This window comes from Scyliorhinus torazame, chromosome 18, assembly GCF_047496885.1.
Source record: "Scyliorhinus torazame isolate Kashiwa2021f chromosome 18, sScyTor2.1, whole genome shotgun sequence".
In the NCBI taxonomy this organism is placed as follows: Eukaryota; Metazoa; Chordata; class Chondrichthyes; order Carcharhiniformes; family Scyliorhinidae; genus Scyliorhinus; species Scyliorhinus torazame.
In genome coordinates this window covers 92,533,530-92,547,412 of record NC_092724.1, presented here as the reverse complement: position 1 = coordinate 92,547,412, position 13,883 = coordinate 92,533,530, and the positions used below count along the sequence as shown (strand labels likewise).

General features: G+C 45.8%; 1 protein-coding gene across 3 annotated transcripts in view; it reads right to left on the bottom strand.

The window, feature by feature from the left end:
• The window catches only part of spata20 (spermatogenesis associated 20), a 763,436-nt gene that overhangs the window by 493,301 nt on the left and 256,252 nt on the right, over nt 1–13,883 (bottom strand). For all 3 annotated transcript variants that reach the window (XM_072483047.1, XM_072483048.1, XM_072483049.1), the window contains exon 12: nt 5,999–6,167. In XM_072483047.1, coding sequence (XP_072339148.1) covers nt 5,999–6,167 — 169 coding nt within the window. The remainder of the gene's footprint in view (nt 1–5,998; nt 6,168–13,883) is intronic.

Here is a 13,883-nt window from a genome sequence, read left to right as displayed (position 1 = left end):
GAGTTCCGAATGCATTCGACAGCTTGAAAGCTGGACTAACTACTACACCTGTTCTATCAGCACCTAATTAGACAAAGCAGTGTGGGCGGCACAGTAGCACAGTGGGAGCACTGTTGCTTCACAGCGCCAGGGTCCCAGGTTCGATTCCCGGCTTGGGTCACTGTCTGTGTGGAGTCTGCACGTTCTCCCTGTCTCTGCGTGGGTTTCCTCCGGGTGCTCTGGTTTCCTCCGACAAGTCCCGAAAGACGTGCTGTTAGGTTATTTGGATATTCTGAATTCTCCCTCAGTGTACCTGAACAGGGGGCATCGGAGTGTGGCAACTAGGGACTTTTCACAGTAACTTCATTGTACGCCGTTAATGTAATATTGTTAATGTACGCCGACTGTGACTATAAAGATTATTTTTTTAAAAGTTAAAGTTGGCTATTGACACCTGTGATGTGGATGCTTTGTTTCCATAAGAAGATGAACTGGAAATTGCGAATCATAGAATAGAATCATAGAATCACTACAGTGCAGGAGGAGGCTATTCAGCCCATCGTGTCTGCACCAACCCACCCAACCTGCACATCCCTGGATATTAAGGGGCAATTGATGATGGCCAATCCACCTAACCTGCACTTCTTTGGGCTGTTGTGGAAACCGGAACGCCTGGAGGAAACCCATAGTCACGGGAAGAATGTTCAAACTCCACACAGTCACCCAAGGCAGAACTTGGACCAGGGGAGGCAGTGGCGTAGTGGCATTGTCACTGGACTAGTAATCCAGAGACCCAGGATAATGCTCTGGGGTCATGGTTTCGAATCCCGCCAGGATAGTTGCTGGAATTTGAATTCAATAAAAATCAGGAATTAAAACATGTCTGGTGACGACCATGAATCCACTGTCAATTGTCATAAAAACCCATCTGGAAATCTGCCGTCCTTATCTGGTCTGGATGTAACTCCAGACCCACAAGCCATGTGGTTGCCTCTTAAATGCCCTCAGGAATGGGCAATGACGTCCACCACATCTCATGAACGAATATTTAAAAAATGGAGAATGCACTGGAATGAACTCTTATTTTTAAAACAGATTTGTCTATATTTATACGGTTGATGTACGCTATGCTGTAATCATTTTGTTTGTAGAAATAAATATGTAGTAAATAATACAAAATGGGTTAAGAAAATGAAACCATCTTTTTGAAATTATGACGATTCATTTTTTTTTAAAGGAGGGAGAATAGATATTTTGAGGAATATGGTGTTATTCTGTGAAGAAGGCAGTGTGTATGTGCATCTGCAAATGATTTAATTCAGCTGGGGAAAGGTTACTAGAGACAGGTAGTCTGGGAGGTTTAGAGTTGTTAGTCTTATGCATGTGTAATGAAATATTATAATGCATTTGCGGTATAAGCATATTTGCATTTTTAGATAATTTGTTTGAATATCAGAGGAAAGTCAGAGGTGACAAGAAACAGTTTGCTGTGAAGATGTAACACCTGCCCCTCTACCTCCTCCCTACTCACCATTCAAGGGCCTAGAGTTGCCACTCTTTTCAAGTGAGGCACGTGCACCCCCTTCAATCTGGTCTATTGCATTTTCGCTCCCAATGCGGTCTACTCTACATCGGAGAGGCTAAACAGACTGAATGATCGCTTGGCAGAACATCTTCGGTCCATCCCCTAGCAGGACCCAGACTTTCCTGTTGCTTGCCATTTCAACTCACCATCCTGGTCTCATGTCCACATGCCCATCCTTGGCCTACTGCAATGTTCCAGTGAAGCCCAGCGCAAACTGAAGGAGCAGCATCTCACCTTCCGATTAGGCAAGTTACAGCCTTCCGGATTTAATACTGTGTCCAACAACTTCAGACTGTGAACTCTCTCCTTCACCTTCAACCCATCTACTTTCACTTCTTCCATCGGTCTGGTTTTCCCTCACTATTGTCCCCCTCCCACTTGGGCTATCTGTTCCTTATTCCTAGTTGCCCTTTGGCACACTGCTTATCTTTGTTCTGCCATTAACACATTCTAATCTCTTTAAGTGCCACTATCAGCACCTTTCTTAATCTTAATCACCTCCATTTACATTCCCTTTGTCTTTCTGTTCACGGCATCCTGGTCAATCTCCACCTATCGCTGGCCCACTATCCAGCCCCACTGCAGACTCTAAATGTTAACTCCCTTCTCTCTCCATAGACCCTCTCAGACCTGCTGAGGTTGTCCAGTATTTTCTGTTTTTGTTTCAGATTCCAGCATCCGCAGTAATTTGCTTTTATCTTCCTGTTTCCTTGATCTTATTCCCACTTTTCCTTCATCCTATGAAGTCCCTTGGGATCGAGAGTAACTTGCTTCGACTCCAGTTTGATGGGTTCTAATATGGCTGATAAGTCCAATGCACAATCTGCAAACTCTGTCACATGTGGGGAAGGTAGTGCTTGAAAGGTTGTGTAAGTGGGTTATTTGGAAGTCTGTGCACTTCCTCCAACACCTTGATTTCACCTCTGCACATTCCTGATGATAACTCTCAGTGTCATCCCAAATGAGCCTTCTTCATTCGGGTCAGTCACAAGCCAGGGTCTCCCACTAAACTGTGGATCACCCAATGTTCCCTTCCTGTCCCCATGTCAGCCGATATTGTTACCAGTTCTCCTTCTTTAGGTGTTCTCTTTTTTTTCTCTCCTTTTGAATCTTACCATCCCTCTCCTCAAAAAGTCAAGCCTTGACCCCACTATCCCTGCAAACTACCATCCCATCTGCAATCTCACTTTCTTTCCCAAAGCTTTGGAACATGTTGTTGGGTCTGTAAATAACATTCCAATATTTACCTGAACTCCCTGTTTAAATCTCTCCAACCAAGTCCCGGCCACAGTACTGAAATAGCTTTAATCAAATCACAAATGATATCCCATGTAAACATTACATATGTAACCCTTCCTCTTGTTTCTTGACCTGGGTACAGCATTTGACATGGTTGAACACACCCTTCTCCAATTTCTCTCCAGCTGGGTGGGGCTGCTGTCAGCCGGTTCCATTCTCATCTATCTAATGGGCACGCGATAGCACAGTGGTTAGCACAGTTGCTTCACAGCTTCAGGGTCCCAGGTTCAATTCCCGGCTTGGGTTACTGTCTGGGCCGAGTTTGCACTTTCTCCCCGTGTCTGCATGGGTTTCCTCCGGGTGCTCCGGTTTCCTCCCACAGTCCAAAGATGTGCAGGTTAGGTGGATTGGCCATGCTAAATTGCCCTTAGTGTCCAAAAATGTTGGGTTGGGTGGGGTTACTGGGTTACGGGGATAGGGTGGGGGGGTGGGCTTGGGTAGGGTGTTCTTTCCAGGGTCCGGTGCAGACTCGATGGGTCGAATTGCCTCCTTCTGCACTGTAAATTCTATGATTCCTAAATTCTATGATAATAATGGTTAGAGAATCACTTGCAATGGCTTCTCTTTCTGCTCCTGCACTGTTACTTACGGTATCCCCAAGGATTAATCCTTGGTTACCTCCTTTTTCTCATCTGCATGTTGCCCCTTGGCAACATTAGCTAAAGTATTCACATGTACACTGACAACACCCAACTCTACTTAATGAGCATCTCTCTTGACACTTCCACTGTTGACAAATTGTCAGACTGCTTATTTGTCATCCAGGACCGGTTGGCAGAAACTTCATCCAATGAAATACCATTAAGGCTGAAGTCATTGACTCCAATCCTCTCACTGATAACAATCTGAGATTAAGCCAGTCTGTCACAACCCTGGGATCACAAATCTGTGTTGAAATGAGGTTCCAACCTCACATTCGTGTCATCTCTAAGACATTCTTTTTCTACCCCAATAACATCGTTTGATTTCAACTCACCTCAACTAATCTGCTACTAAAATCCACATCCTGCCTTCAATATCTCTATATTCTAACACAATCCGAGCAGGTATCACGCATTCTGCACTCCAAAGATTTGAGGTAATCCAAAACCCTGCAGCCCCGGCCTTAACTCGCATTAAGTCCCATTCCCCTATCACCCCTGCTACTGGTGAAACAACAGCTAGATTTTAAATTTCTCACCCTTGTTTTCAAATTCCTCCAATGCCTCCCCTCTCCCTATCTCTGCAATCTCCTCCAACCCTCCGAGATATCTACCCTCCTCTAATCTTGGTCTCTTATGCATTCCCAATCATAATTGCTCCAAGACTAGTTGCCTGGGCCTCTAGCTCTGGAATTCCCTCCCTATACCTCTTGTGCTTCTCTACCTTGCTTTCCTCCTTTAAGATACTTCTTAAAACCTTTCTCTTTGACAAATCTTTTGGTCATCTGAAATAGTATCTCCTTTGTGGCTGTGTGAAAAAATGAAATGAAATGAAAATCGCTTATTGTCACAAGTAGGCTTCAAATGAAGTTACTTCATTTGTGAAAAGCCCCTAGTCACCACATTCCGGTGCCTGTTCAGGGAGGCTGGTACGGGAATAGCTATATAGTGTCATAGCTAATTTCAGAATGCTCCTGTGAAATATCTTTGAGTGTTTCATTATGTAAAAGGTACTATACAAATATTTGTGTTGCTGTTGTTGTTGGTAAGTAACCTAGAGGCCTGAACTATGGAGTCATAGAATCAGAATGGCATAGGAGACCACTTGGCCCATCAAATCCATGCTGGTTCTCTAAAGAACAAATCAGTCAGTCCCATTCCTCCACACCATCCCTATAGCCATACAAGCTTAAGTGCACACTCAATCTAATTCAATCCATTGACTGTTTCCACTTCCACCACTCTCATGTGCAGCGTGTCCCAGGTCATTATCACTTCCTATTTCAAAGAAGTTCTTCCTCAAATCCTCCTCTTGCCAAAACCTTAAATCAGTTTCCCCTAATCATTGTATCATCTGATAACGGGAACAGCTTTTCTCTTGTTTACTTGATCTAAACCTGCATTAATCTTCTACTTCTTTATCAGATCTCCCCTCAACCTCCTTTGCTCTAAAGAGAACTTCAGCTTCTCCAAATGAATCTTGTTGCTAAATTCCCATATACCCAGAACTATTTGGGTAAATCTCCTCTACACCTTCTCAAGGACCTTCACATCCGTCCGAAAGTGTGGTGGCCAGAATTGGATGCAATAATCCAGCTGTGGCCTAACTAGAGCTTTATAAAGCCTGATGTGTAAGTTCAAATCTCACCATGCCGGTTTGTGAATTTGAATTTTTTTTAAATCTGGAATTAAAAAAGTAGAAGTGTTCTTATATACGTTATGTTGCCAAGGAAACATGACTGGTTCAGAACTGTCCTGGAAAACCTGCCATCCTTATTTGGTCTGCCTATATATGACTCCAGTGCCACATAAACGTGGTTGATTCTTAACTGCCCTCCGAAGTGAGCGAACAAGACACTCAGTTATAACAAATAAAAGACAACCCAGCACCATCTCTTCAGGGCAACTAGGGGATGGGTAATAAATGCCGACCTTACTATCAGCACCGAATCCTTAGAATGATATATTTTTTTAAAGTAATACATTGTATGTGGAATCTGAGAGGCATGATATGGTGTCAAATAAGGTATCCTTTATTTCAATGTTGCAATCCCCACATCTTACTTTCTGTTATGTGTGTGTTCTCTTTTGGCTTTTGCAGAAAGAAAAAAAAGTTTAATATGGTCTAGCAGATGATAAGTTGGAATTAAACTTCACGCAAGTAATTTGTACAATATCTCCCATGACACCTCATGTACAATTTCCCAATGAGCCGACAGAACAGAACAAGTATGAAGCTGCCTGCTGGTAGCTTGTTAATTCCCTCACTGTTATTTTCGAACAGCTATCACCAAAAAGGCTCAGCTGCAAGAGCCAGGGAAGTTGAGTCGAGGGAAAAGGCTCCCTGAATGACTCAGACCTGTTCAGACCTGCATTCTATTCACAAGAGATGCTGGTGACGGACAACAGACAATGCTGGGTGTGGGTGGGGGGGAGGGGGGTGACAGTGGCTGATGGAAGCCAAGGGGACAAACCGTTTCCGATTGTTACTTACACCTGCTCCACTGCATCCTCCTCTCCGCGGTAGCAGCTGCGCAGGAGCTGCCCGTTGCTGGAGTCGAACATGTGCTTCTTCAAGAAGGCAGCAGCCCGTGCTGCACGCTGAACGTAAACCTTCTCCCCAAGAGCCGCGCCCGTTCGAGCAAAGCCAGAAATCATGAGACCTGTAGCAGGGAAAATGAAGACCATGGATAAACAATTAATTACAGGATGCAATAGGTCACTGGGATTGTCCTCTTTCGATTAAAAATTAGTTTTATTCGGTGTATTGATTCAAATAAATAAGGAGAACCTGTTTCCGCTGATTAGACGATCAATAACCAGAGATGAGGAGATTTGTTTGTTCCACACAGCAAGTTGCTGTGATCTGGAACTTCTGAAAGGCAGCGAGAGGCACATTAAAATAGTATTTTTCAAACGGGAATTGGATAAATACTTCAAAAGGAAATGGGCAGGGCCATAGGGAAAGATCAAGGAGATGGACAGATTGGATAAACCTTTCAAATAGCCAGCAACAGACACAATGGGTTGAAAGAATTCCTTCAATGTTGCATGAGTCTATGGTTATATATCCATTTGTTCCCATATAAAATTATGCCTCTGCTCCAAGCCTTCCCTCCCTCTTACATCAAGCAGGGCAAATTCCTGTTCAGAAATATCAACCAGTGAGACTGCGACATGATACAGCAATGGAAGTGGAAGTGAGAGCTTAAATGGGTCGGTGCAGATTCGATGAGTCGAATGGCTTCCTTCTGCGTTGTATGTTCTATGTTTTATGTTCTATGTAATGGGCAGCATTCAAAAAAAAATTGGAGGAGGCCAAAGGTAGAAGTTTGGGGACTTGAGGGGTAAATATCCGGGATCGGCAAGAGAAGCCATTGCAGATATTAAATATATTTCCAATATTAAATGGACGAAATTTCTGCTCATCCAATGCTAGATGTCAGGAGAATTGGAGGGGAGTTACAGCTGAATGTTGTTGCATACAGGATGCTGTTTGCAAATGTTGTCATCAATGGGCAGCATGGTAGCACAAGTGGATAGCACTGTGGCCTCACAGCACCAGGGTCCCAGGTTCGATTCCCCGCTGGGTCACTGTCTGTGCAAAGTCTGCACGTTCTTCCCGTGTCTGCATGGGTTTCCTCCGGGTGCTCCGGTTTCCTCCCACAGTCCAAAGACTTGCAGGTTAGGTGGATTGGCCAGGATAAATTGCCCTTAGTGACCAAAAAGATTAGGAGGGTTTATTGGGTTACAGGGATAGGGTGGAAGTGAGGGCTTAAGTGGGTCGGTGCAGGCTCGATGGGCCGAATGGCCTCCTTCTGCACTGTATATTCGATGTTTTATGTTCTATGTAATGGGAAGCATTCAAAAAAAAATTGGAGGAGGCCAAAGGTAGAAGCTTGGGGGACTTGAAGGGTAATGATCCGGGATCGGCAAGAAAAGCCATTGCAGATGGTCCTCTAGCTAGAATTTGATAGACATGAACAGGTTCCAAGACTATAGAAGGAGATCGAGACCCGGAAATTATGAAGACAGAAACCCAGTTAGAACCTACAGTAGGAAGATGAACCCCAGAAATGCACGGGCCATTAGGCCATTATAAATCGATGTTTCCATTATGCTTTCAACTGTCCAACACGTTAAAGTAAAGTATTTGAAGCGACACATGACATGGAAGAGTCCGAAGAGGAAAAAGATAGTGACCAGAAAGAAGGCATTGTCCTATTAACAAGCAGTTTTACGCCGGTGATGAGGGTGTTGGTTGCAGAATCCTATAATTGTGCTGTATTGGACAGTGGCTGCACATTTACTGCGTGTGGAATTGACTGGTTAAAATGTTACCTGGACTCCTTGAATGCTGAAAATCGTAACAAGGTTAAGGAATTAAAAAGTTCCACAAGTTTCAGGTTTGGGGATGATGATACTCTGAAGTCGCAGAAAAGAGTGGTGACCCCTTGCAATATTGCCGGAGTGAATCATTTCATTAGCACGGATGTTGTATCAAGTGAGATACCTTTGCTTCTGAGCAGATGAAGAAAGCACACATGAAACTGGATATGGAACAGGAGAAGGCAACAGTTTTTGGAAAGGTGGTGCACTTACAATTTACACAGTCGGGACACTATTGCATTCCATTACTGACAAATAATATTTCAAGTAGAGTTGTTAAGGATGTGTTAATGGCAGTTGGGACATTAGCTGATAAAAAGCTTGTTGTATTAAAACTGCGTAGGCGATTTGCGCATCCGTCTCCTCGGAGGCTGAAAAAATGTATTAAAGGATGCAGGGGTAAGGGATGAAGACTATACTAAACTGATAGACCAAGTTAGTGATCGCTATGAAGTTTGTAGGAAGTACAGAAGGACACCAGCATGACTGATAGTAACCCTATCTTTGGCCAGGGATTTTAACAACATTGTGGCCATGGAGCTTTAGATATGGGATAAAACCAATAATATATTTATTTTGCATTTTGTAGATTTAGCAACCAGATTTAGTCAATCAGTGATTGTACGAAGTAAAGAAATGAGACTAATTCTGGATCAAATCGTGGAAAAATGGACAGGGACAGGAATGGGCCCACCGGCAAAATTCCTTACGGGCCATGGGGGAGAATTTGCCAATGATGAGTTTAGGGATATGTGTGAAAACGTGAATATCACAGTTATGATTACGGCTGCAGAAAGCCCATCTAGTAATGGTGTCTGTGACAGAAACCATGCTGTAATCGATGAAATGCTGTGGAAATTTTTGGCAGATAGACCGAATTGCAGGCTAAATTCAGCTTTAGCATGGGCGTACATGCAAAGAATTCATTGCAGATGGTTGGGGGCTATAGTCCCTGTCAATTAGTGTTTGGTAGAAATCCTAAAATTCCGTCCATTTTGAATGACCAGACTCCGGCTTGGGAAGGAACTACAATTAGCTCTGCCTTTGCTGAGCATTTAAATGCATTACATAGCAGTAGAAAAGCCTTTTTGGAAGCAGAAGTCTGAAAGAATTCGCAGAGCTTTGAGGCATAATGTACGGCCATCAATTACCATTTTTCAGCAAGGAGGCATAGTATACTATAAGAGAGAGAATGGAACGGACCAAGGAGGATCATAGGCATAGATGGCAAAACAATTATTTTGCAACATGGCAATCAAATTGTTAGGGTACATTCATCAAGGATAATGGGTACAGACTACAAATTTTCTAATATAGTCAGAGCAGATATACATGACGAGGAACCAGGGTCATCTGGTACGCAGGTGTTACTGAACTATGAGGACTAGTTGGCTGATATAGACAGGGTTTCTGTGGAGGAACACAACACAACTGATGAATTAGAACAGGCCATTTTTCCATAAGGACAACTGCCAAAAGTTAGTACGAAAGAGGCATACTTGTCTGAAGGGTCTAGTCAATGGAAGGATGCAACTGTTATTAGTAGAGCAGGGAAGGCCACTGGAAAGTATAAACATTGATTGAATGTACAGCATTCAGGGGGAGGAGTCAAGAAAATGAATTAGGAACACAAAGTTCAAAAATGGAGAGCCCAGAAACGCAGTGCCAGTTCAGATAGTACATCGGATAGTGAACATGTCCGCAGGAAAAGGTCGAGAACTATTGAAAGGACATCCCACAGCAGAATGGAAAGATCAAGCAGTAGCAGTACAGAACGAGATATCAGGCGGGAGAGGGGACGTAGTTTATCAAGGTCTCGGAACATGAGTAAGACTACGAATACTAACAGGAGTAAAAGCCCACATTCACGTGAGATTTTGGTGGCTTCCAATAAATTAGATGAAAAAGTTATCAAAGATGCCAAACATAGTTGGAGTGAATTTGGGGTATACACGGAAGTACCGGATAGGGCAGGGTTTTTAAAACTCAGGGTCGCGACCCGCAGGTGGGTCGCGGGTGGGTGTCTGGAGTGTCCTGGAGCGATCGGTTGCGGCGTTCCTGATCGCGGGAAGAAGTTCCCAACTGCCACGACCAGCTTTTAAGAATGCCGGCCGCGGGCCGTCCCCGATTGGTTGCGGTGTTTGAGGGGGCGGGCGGAGTGAGACTGGGCTGTGTGCTGGTCACTGCGCGCAGAGCAATGGGGGGCGGGGTGATGGGCTGACGGGCGTCCACGTGGATGCGATGCTAACAGCAATGGCCCCAGCTTGGAGCTCCACTCTATTGCTCGTCCTTTGCACGCTGCTCGGCTCGTCCCCCGCCACCGATGGGCAGTATGCAACCTGCGGCTACCTGGTTAATCCACTCAACGGCCAGCACAACGTCCGTTTGCACTCCCACAACAGTAAGTACTGGTTGGGAAGTGGTCTGTGACTGGGGCGGGTACAGTGAGAGGAAGCTAGGCCAGGTTTCTCGGAATACTGATTAACTGAGGCCAGTAAATCCGTCTGACATATGTAAACACTGGAAGAAACCTACGGTCATCACTTTGTGTTGACACTCTCTGGAAATCAGGAAGTAAGTGCTTTTGGTTAGAATGGAGCAGGAGATGACTTGAATGTTTGGATAGTGCAATGCAGTGGAACCAGTAAGAAATAGTATGACATTGTACGTGTTTGACAAGTTACTTCATCTCCACTAAAGTCGTAGTTTGTAAAGTAAAAACAAGGTTGTACTTTTTTCTATAATTGGTTACATTCCTCAAGAAATGGAAACATATTTAAAACAAAGTTTGTGTGTAAATGGAAGGATGCACATGTTCAACTGAAGTTGTTTTATTTTTTAGCAGTAAAAAGTCACAAATTAGGTATTAGAAATAAAGTTTCAAAGTTAAAAAAAAGACTGCCGGCTGCGACTGGCCTTTAAATATGAACGATGAGCCTTTCCGCCAGAGGCAGCGGCAGAGAGAAGGTCATACACCCGGCACGTCAATGCTTTGGGTGCAAGGTGAATTCCTCCATTTTGTAGCTGCCAGCAAGCAAGCAACAGGACTGTGTGAAGAACTGAAGATGGGTCATTTTATAATAAGGTAGAGAGGGCCAGAAATACAAACAGAAAAGGATCTCACGACAAAATCTGCTGCAAAGAGCTTCCCAGGAGAGTCCACGGTAGGACAAGGCAGTGCAGGTGTGAGCTGTATCCCGAGCTCCAGGGCCTCCGGTGAACAAACAATTAAGAAGAAATTGAAATCGGGAATGTTATAACCTGCCTGCTTACCATTGGCTGGGGACTAATGACAATCCCACAATCCTGTGGGAGTATGAGCTTCCCCAATGAGGGGGGGGAGAAACCATTAGTAAACTCCAAGTATAAATAAAGCTGGCCAGTTTGGAACCAGCAGGAAGGAGTGTGGAGCAAGGGAAGTTGCTGCTGCTGTTACATATATATGTTATTGTAAATAAATGTTATTACTTTGTATCCTTAAAACACGTGCTGGATTCTTCGTGGCCCTCACTAAACTGGCGCGAGGGTTAAAGTGAATAGCTGTCTACACTGCTGAAGCCACCTCCCTGGATTTTTGTTGGATACAGGTTGGAAGTTGTTTTCTATTATACCATGCCTCTGTACGGACGTTTGGATGTTTTTGATGCTGCGCTGGAAAGCTGGAACCAGTACGCACAACGGATGCGTTACTATTTCCGGGCAAACAATATCACCGAAAACGAGCGCCAGGTGGTCGTATTGCTCACTGCCTGCAGCCCGCATACGTTTGGGGTGATTAGGAGCCTTACGTACCCAGCTGCGCCGGACACCAAAACGTTTGATGAACTTGTGAATATAATGGGGCAACATTTTAACCCAACCCCGTCCACGATAGTCCAGCGTTACCGGTTTAATACCGCTGAGAGGACCCCTGGAGAATCCCTTGCCGATTTTCTATCCAGGCTACGCAGGATTATGGGCAGCACGGTAGCATTGTGGATAGCACAATTGCTTCACAGCTCCAGGGTCCCAGGTTCAATTCCAGCTTGGGCCACTGTCTGTGTGGAGTCTGCACATCCTCCCCGTGTGTGCGTGGGTTTCCTCCGGGTGCTCCGGTTTCCTCCCACAGTCCAAAGATATGCAGATTAGGTGGATTGGCCATGATAAATTACCCTTAGTGTCCAAAATTGCCCTTAGTGTCGGGTGGGGTTACTGGGTTATTGGGATAGGGTGGAGGTGTTGACCTTGGGTAGGGAGCTCTTTCCAAGAGCCGGTGCAGACTCGATGGGCCGAATGGCCTCCTTCTGCACTGTAAATTCCATGAATGAATTTTCTATGAAAATGATTGCGGAGTACTGTGACTATGGTGAGACCTTGTCAGAAATGTTACGTGACCGTTTGGTTTGCGGTATTAACAATGCGGCCACCCAGAGAAAGTTGTTAGCTGAGCCAACATTGACTTTTCAACAGGCCATTCAAATCGTATTGTCCCGAGAGAGCGCAGAACGAGGAGTGCAGGAGCTACAGGGAATGGAAGTGCATGCCTTGGGGCGCAACCCCTTCCATCCAAAAACGTCCCCCCGCACTCCTGCGGTACCTCGGGCGAGGGGACGTCCGGACCGACGCCAGTGGCCGTCGGACATTCCTTCCCGAAGGGAGGCTTCTCCAGAACCAATGGATGAGGAGCCATGTCTGTGTCAGACTTGTAGGCGCCGACCCCGTCACGGACGCCGGTCCTAGGGGTGCCAGAGGCGCCGTCATTCCGACCAAAACTGGGACCAGCACAGGGGTCGTACCTTCCATGTGGATGAACCTGCGGCGACTACTCCTGAGGACGTGGAGACGGAGGACGACTGCCTGCAGCTGCATTGTGTGGCAGCTCCCCGTGTGGCCCCCATTAAGGTGACAGTACGGGTCAATGGTCACCCGCTTGAGATGGAGTTGGACACCGGCACAGCGGTCTCCGTGATCGCCCAGAGGACATTCAACCGCATCAAGCAGGGTATACAGACCCTTACATTAACCGACTCACAGGCCAGATTGGCCACCTACACAGGGGAACCACTGGACATTGCAGGAACTACAGTGACCCCTGTTGTTTATGGACGCCAGGAGGGGCGTTTCCCACTTATCGTGGTGCGCGGCCATGGGCCCAGCCTGTTGGGTCGGGACTGGTTGCGCCATTTGCGGTTGCAATGGCAGCACATCCTCCAAACAATTTCTGAAGGGTTGGCTGAGGTGCTAGGAGGATACCCAGATGTATTCCAGCCTGGTTTGGGGAACATAAAAGGGGCCGTAGCCCGTATCCAAGTCGAACCAGGAGTACGCCGCGCTATTTCCGGGCATGCCTGGTGCCTTACGCCTTGCTCGAGAAGGTAGGAGGGGCGCTCACTCGTTTGGAGAGTTTGGGTATTATCAGGCCCGTCCGTTTTGCTGATTGGGCAAATGTACCTGTAATGAAGCCAGATGCCACAGTTCGCTTGTGTGGCGACTATAAACTTACAGTGAATACGGCTTCCCGACTTGACCGATATCCAATGCCTCGCATAGAGGATCTCTATGCGAAGCTTGCAGGTGGACTCTCGTTCACAAAATTAGATATGAGTCACGCCTACCTGTGGTTGGAGTTGGACCCTGCCTCCCGACCATATGTAACGATTAATACACACCGGGGCCTGTATGAACATACACGGTTGCCCTTTGGAGTATACTCTGCCTGCGCAATATTTCAACGTGTTATGGAGGGCATTTTGAGAGGTTTACCACGTGTTGCTGTCTACTTAGATGACGTTTTGATTACAGGGACGTGGGAGCAGGAACATTTGGAAAATCTGGAGGCTGTCCTTAGACGCTTTTCGGAGGCTGGAGTCCGTTTACGTCGCACAAAGTGCATATTTCAGGCGAAGGAAGTAGTCTACCTAGGTTATCGGGTGGACCGCGAAGGTTTGCACCCCGTCGCAGAGAAGGTGCGTGCGATTCAACAGGCCCCCGCCCCGACTGACACTTCGCAT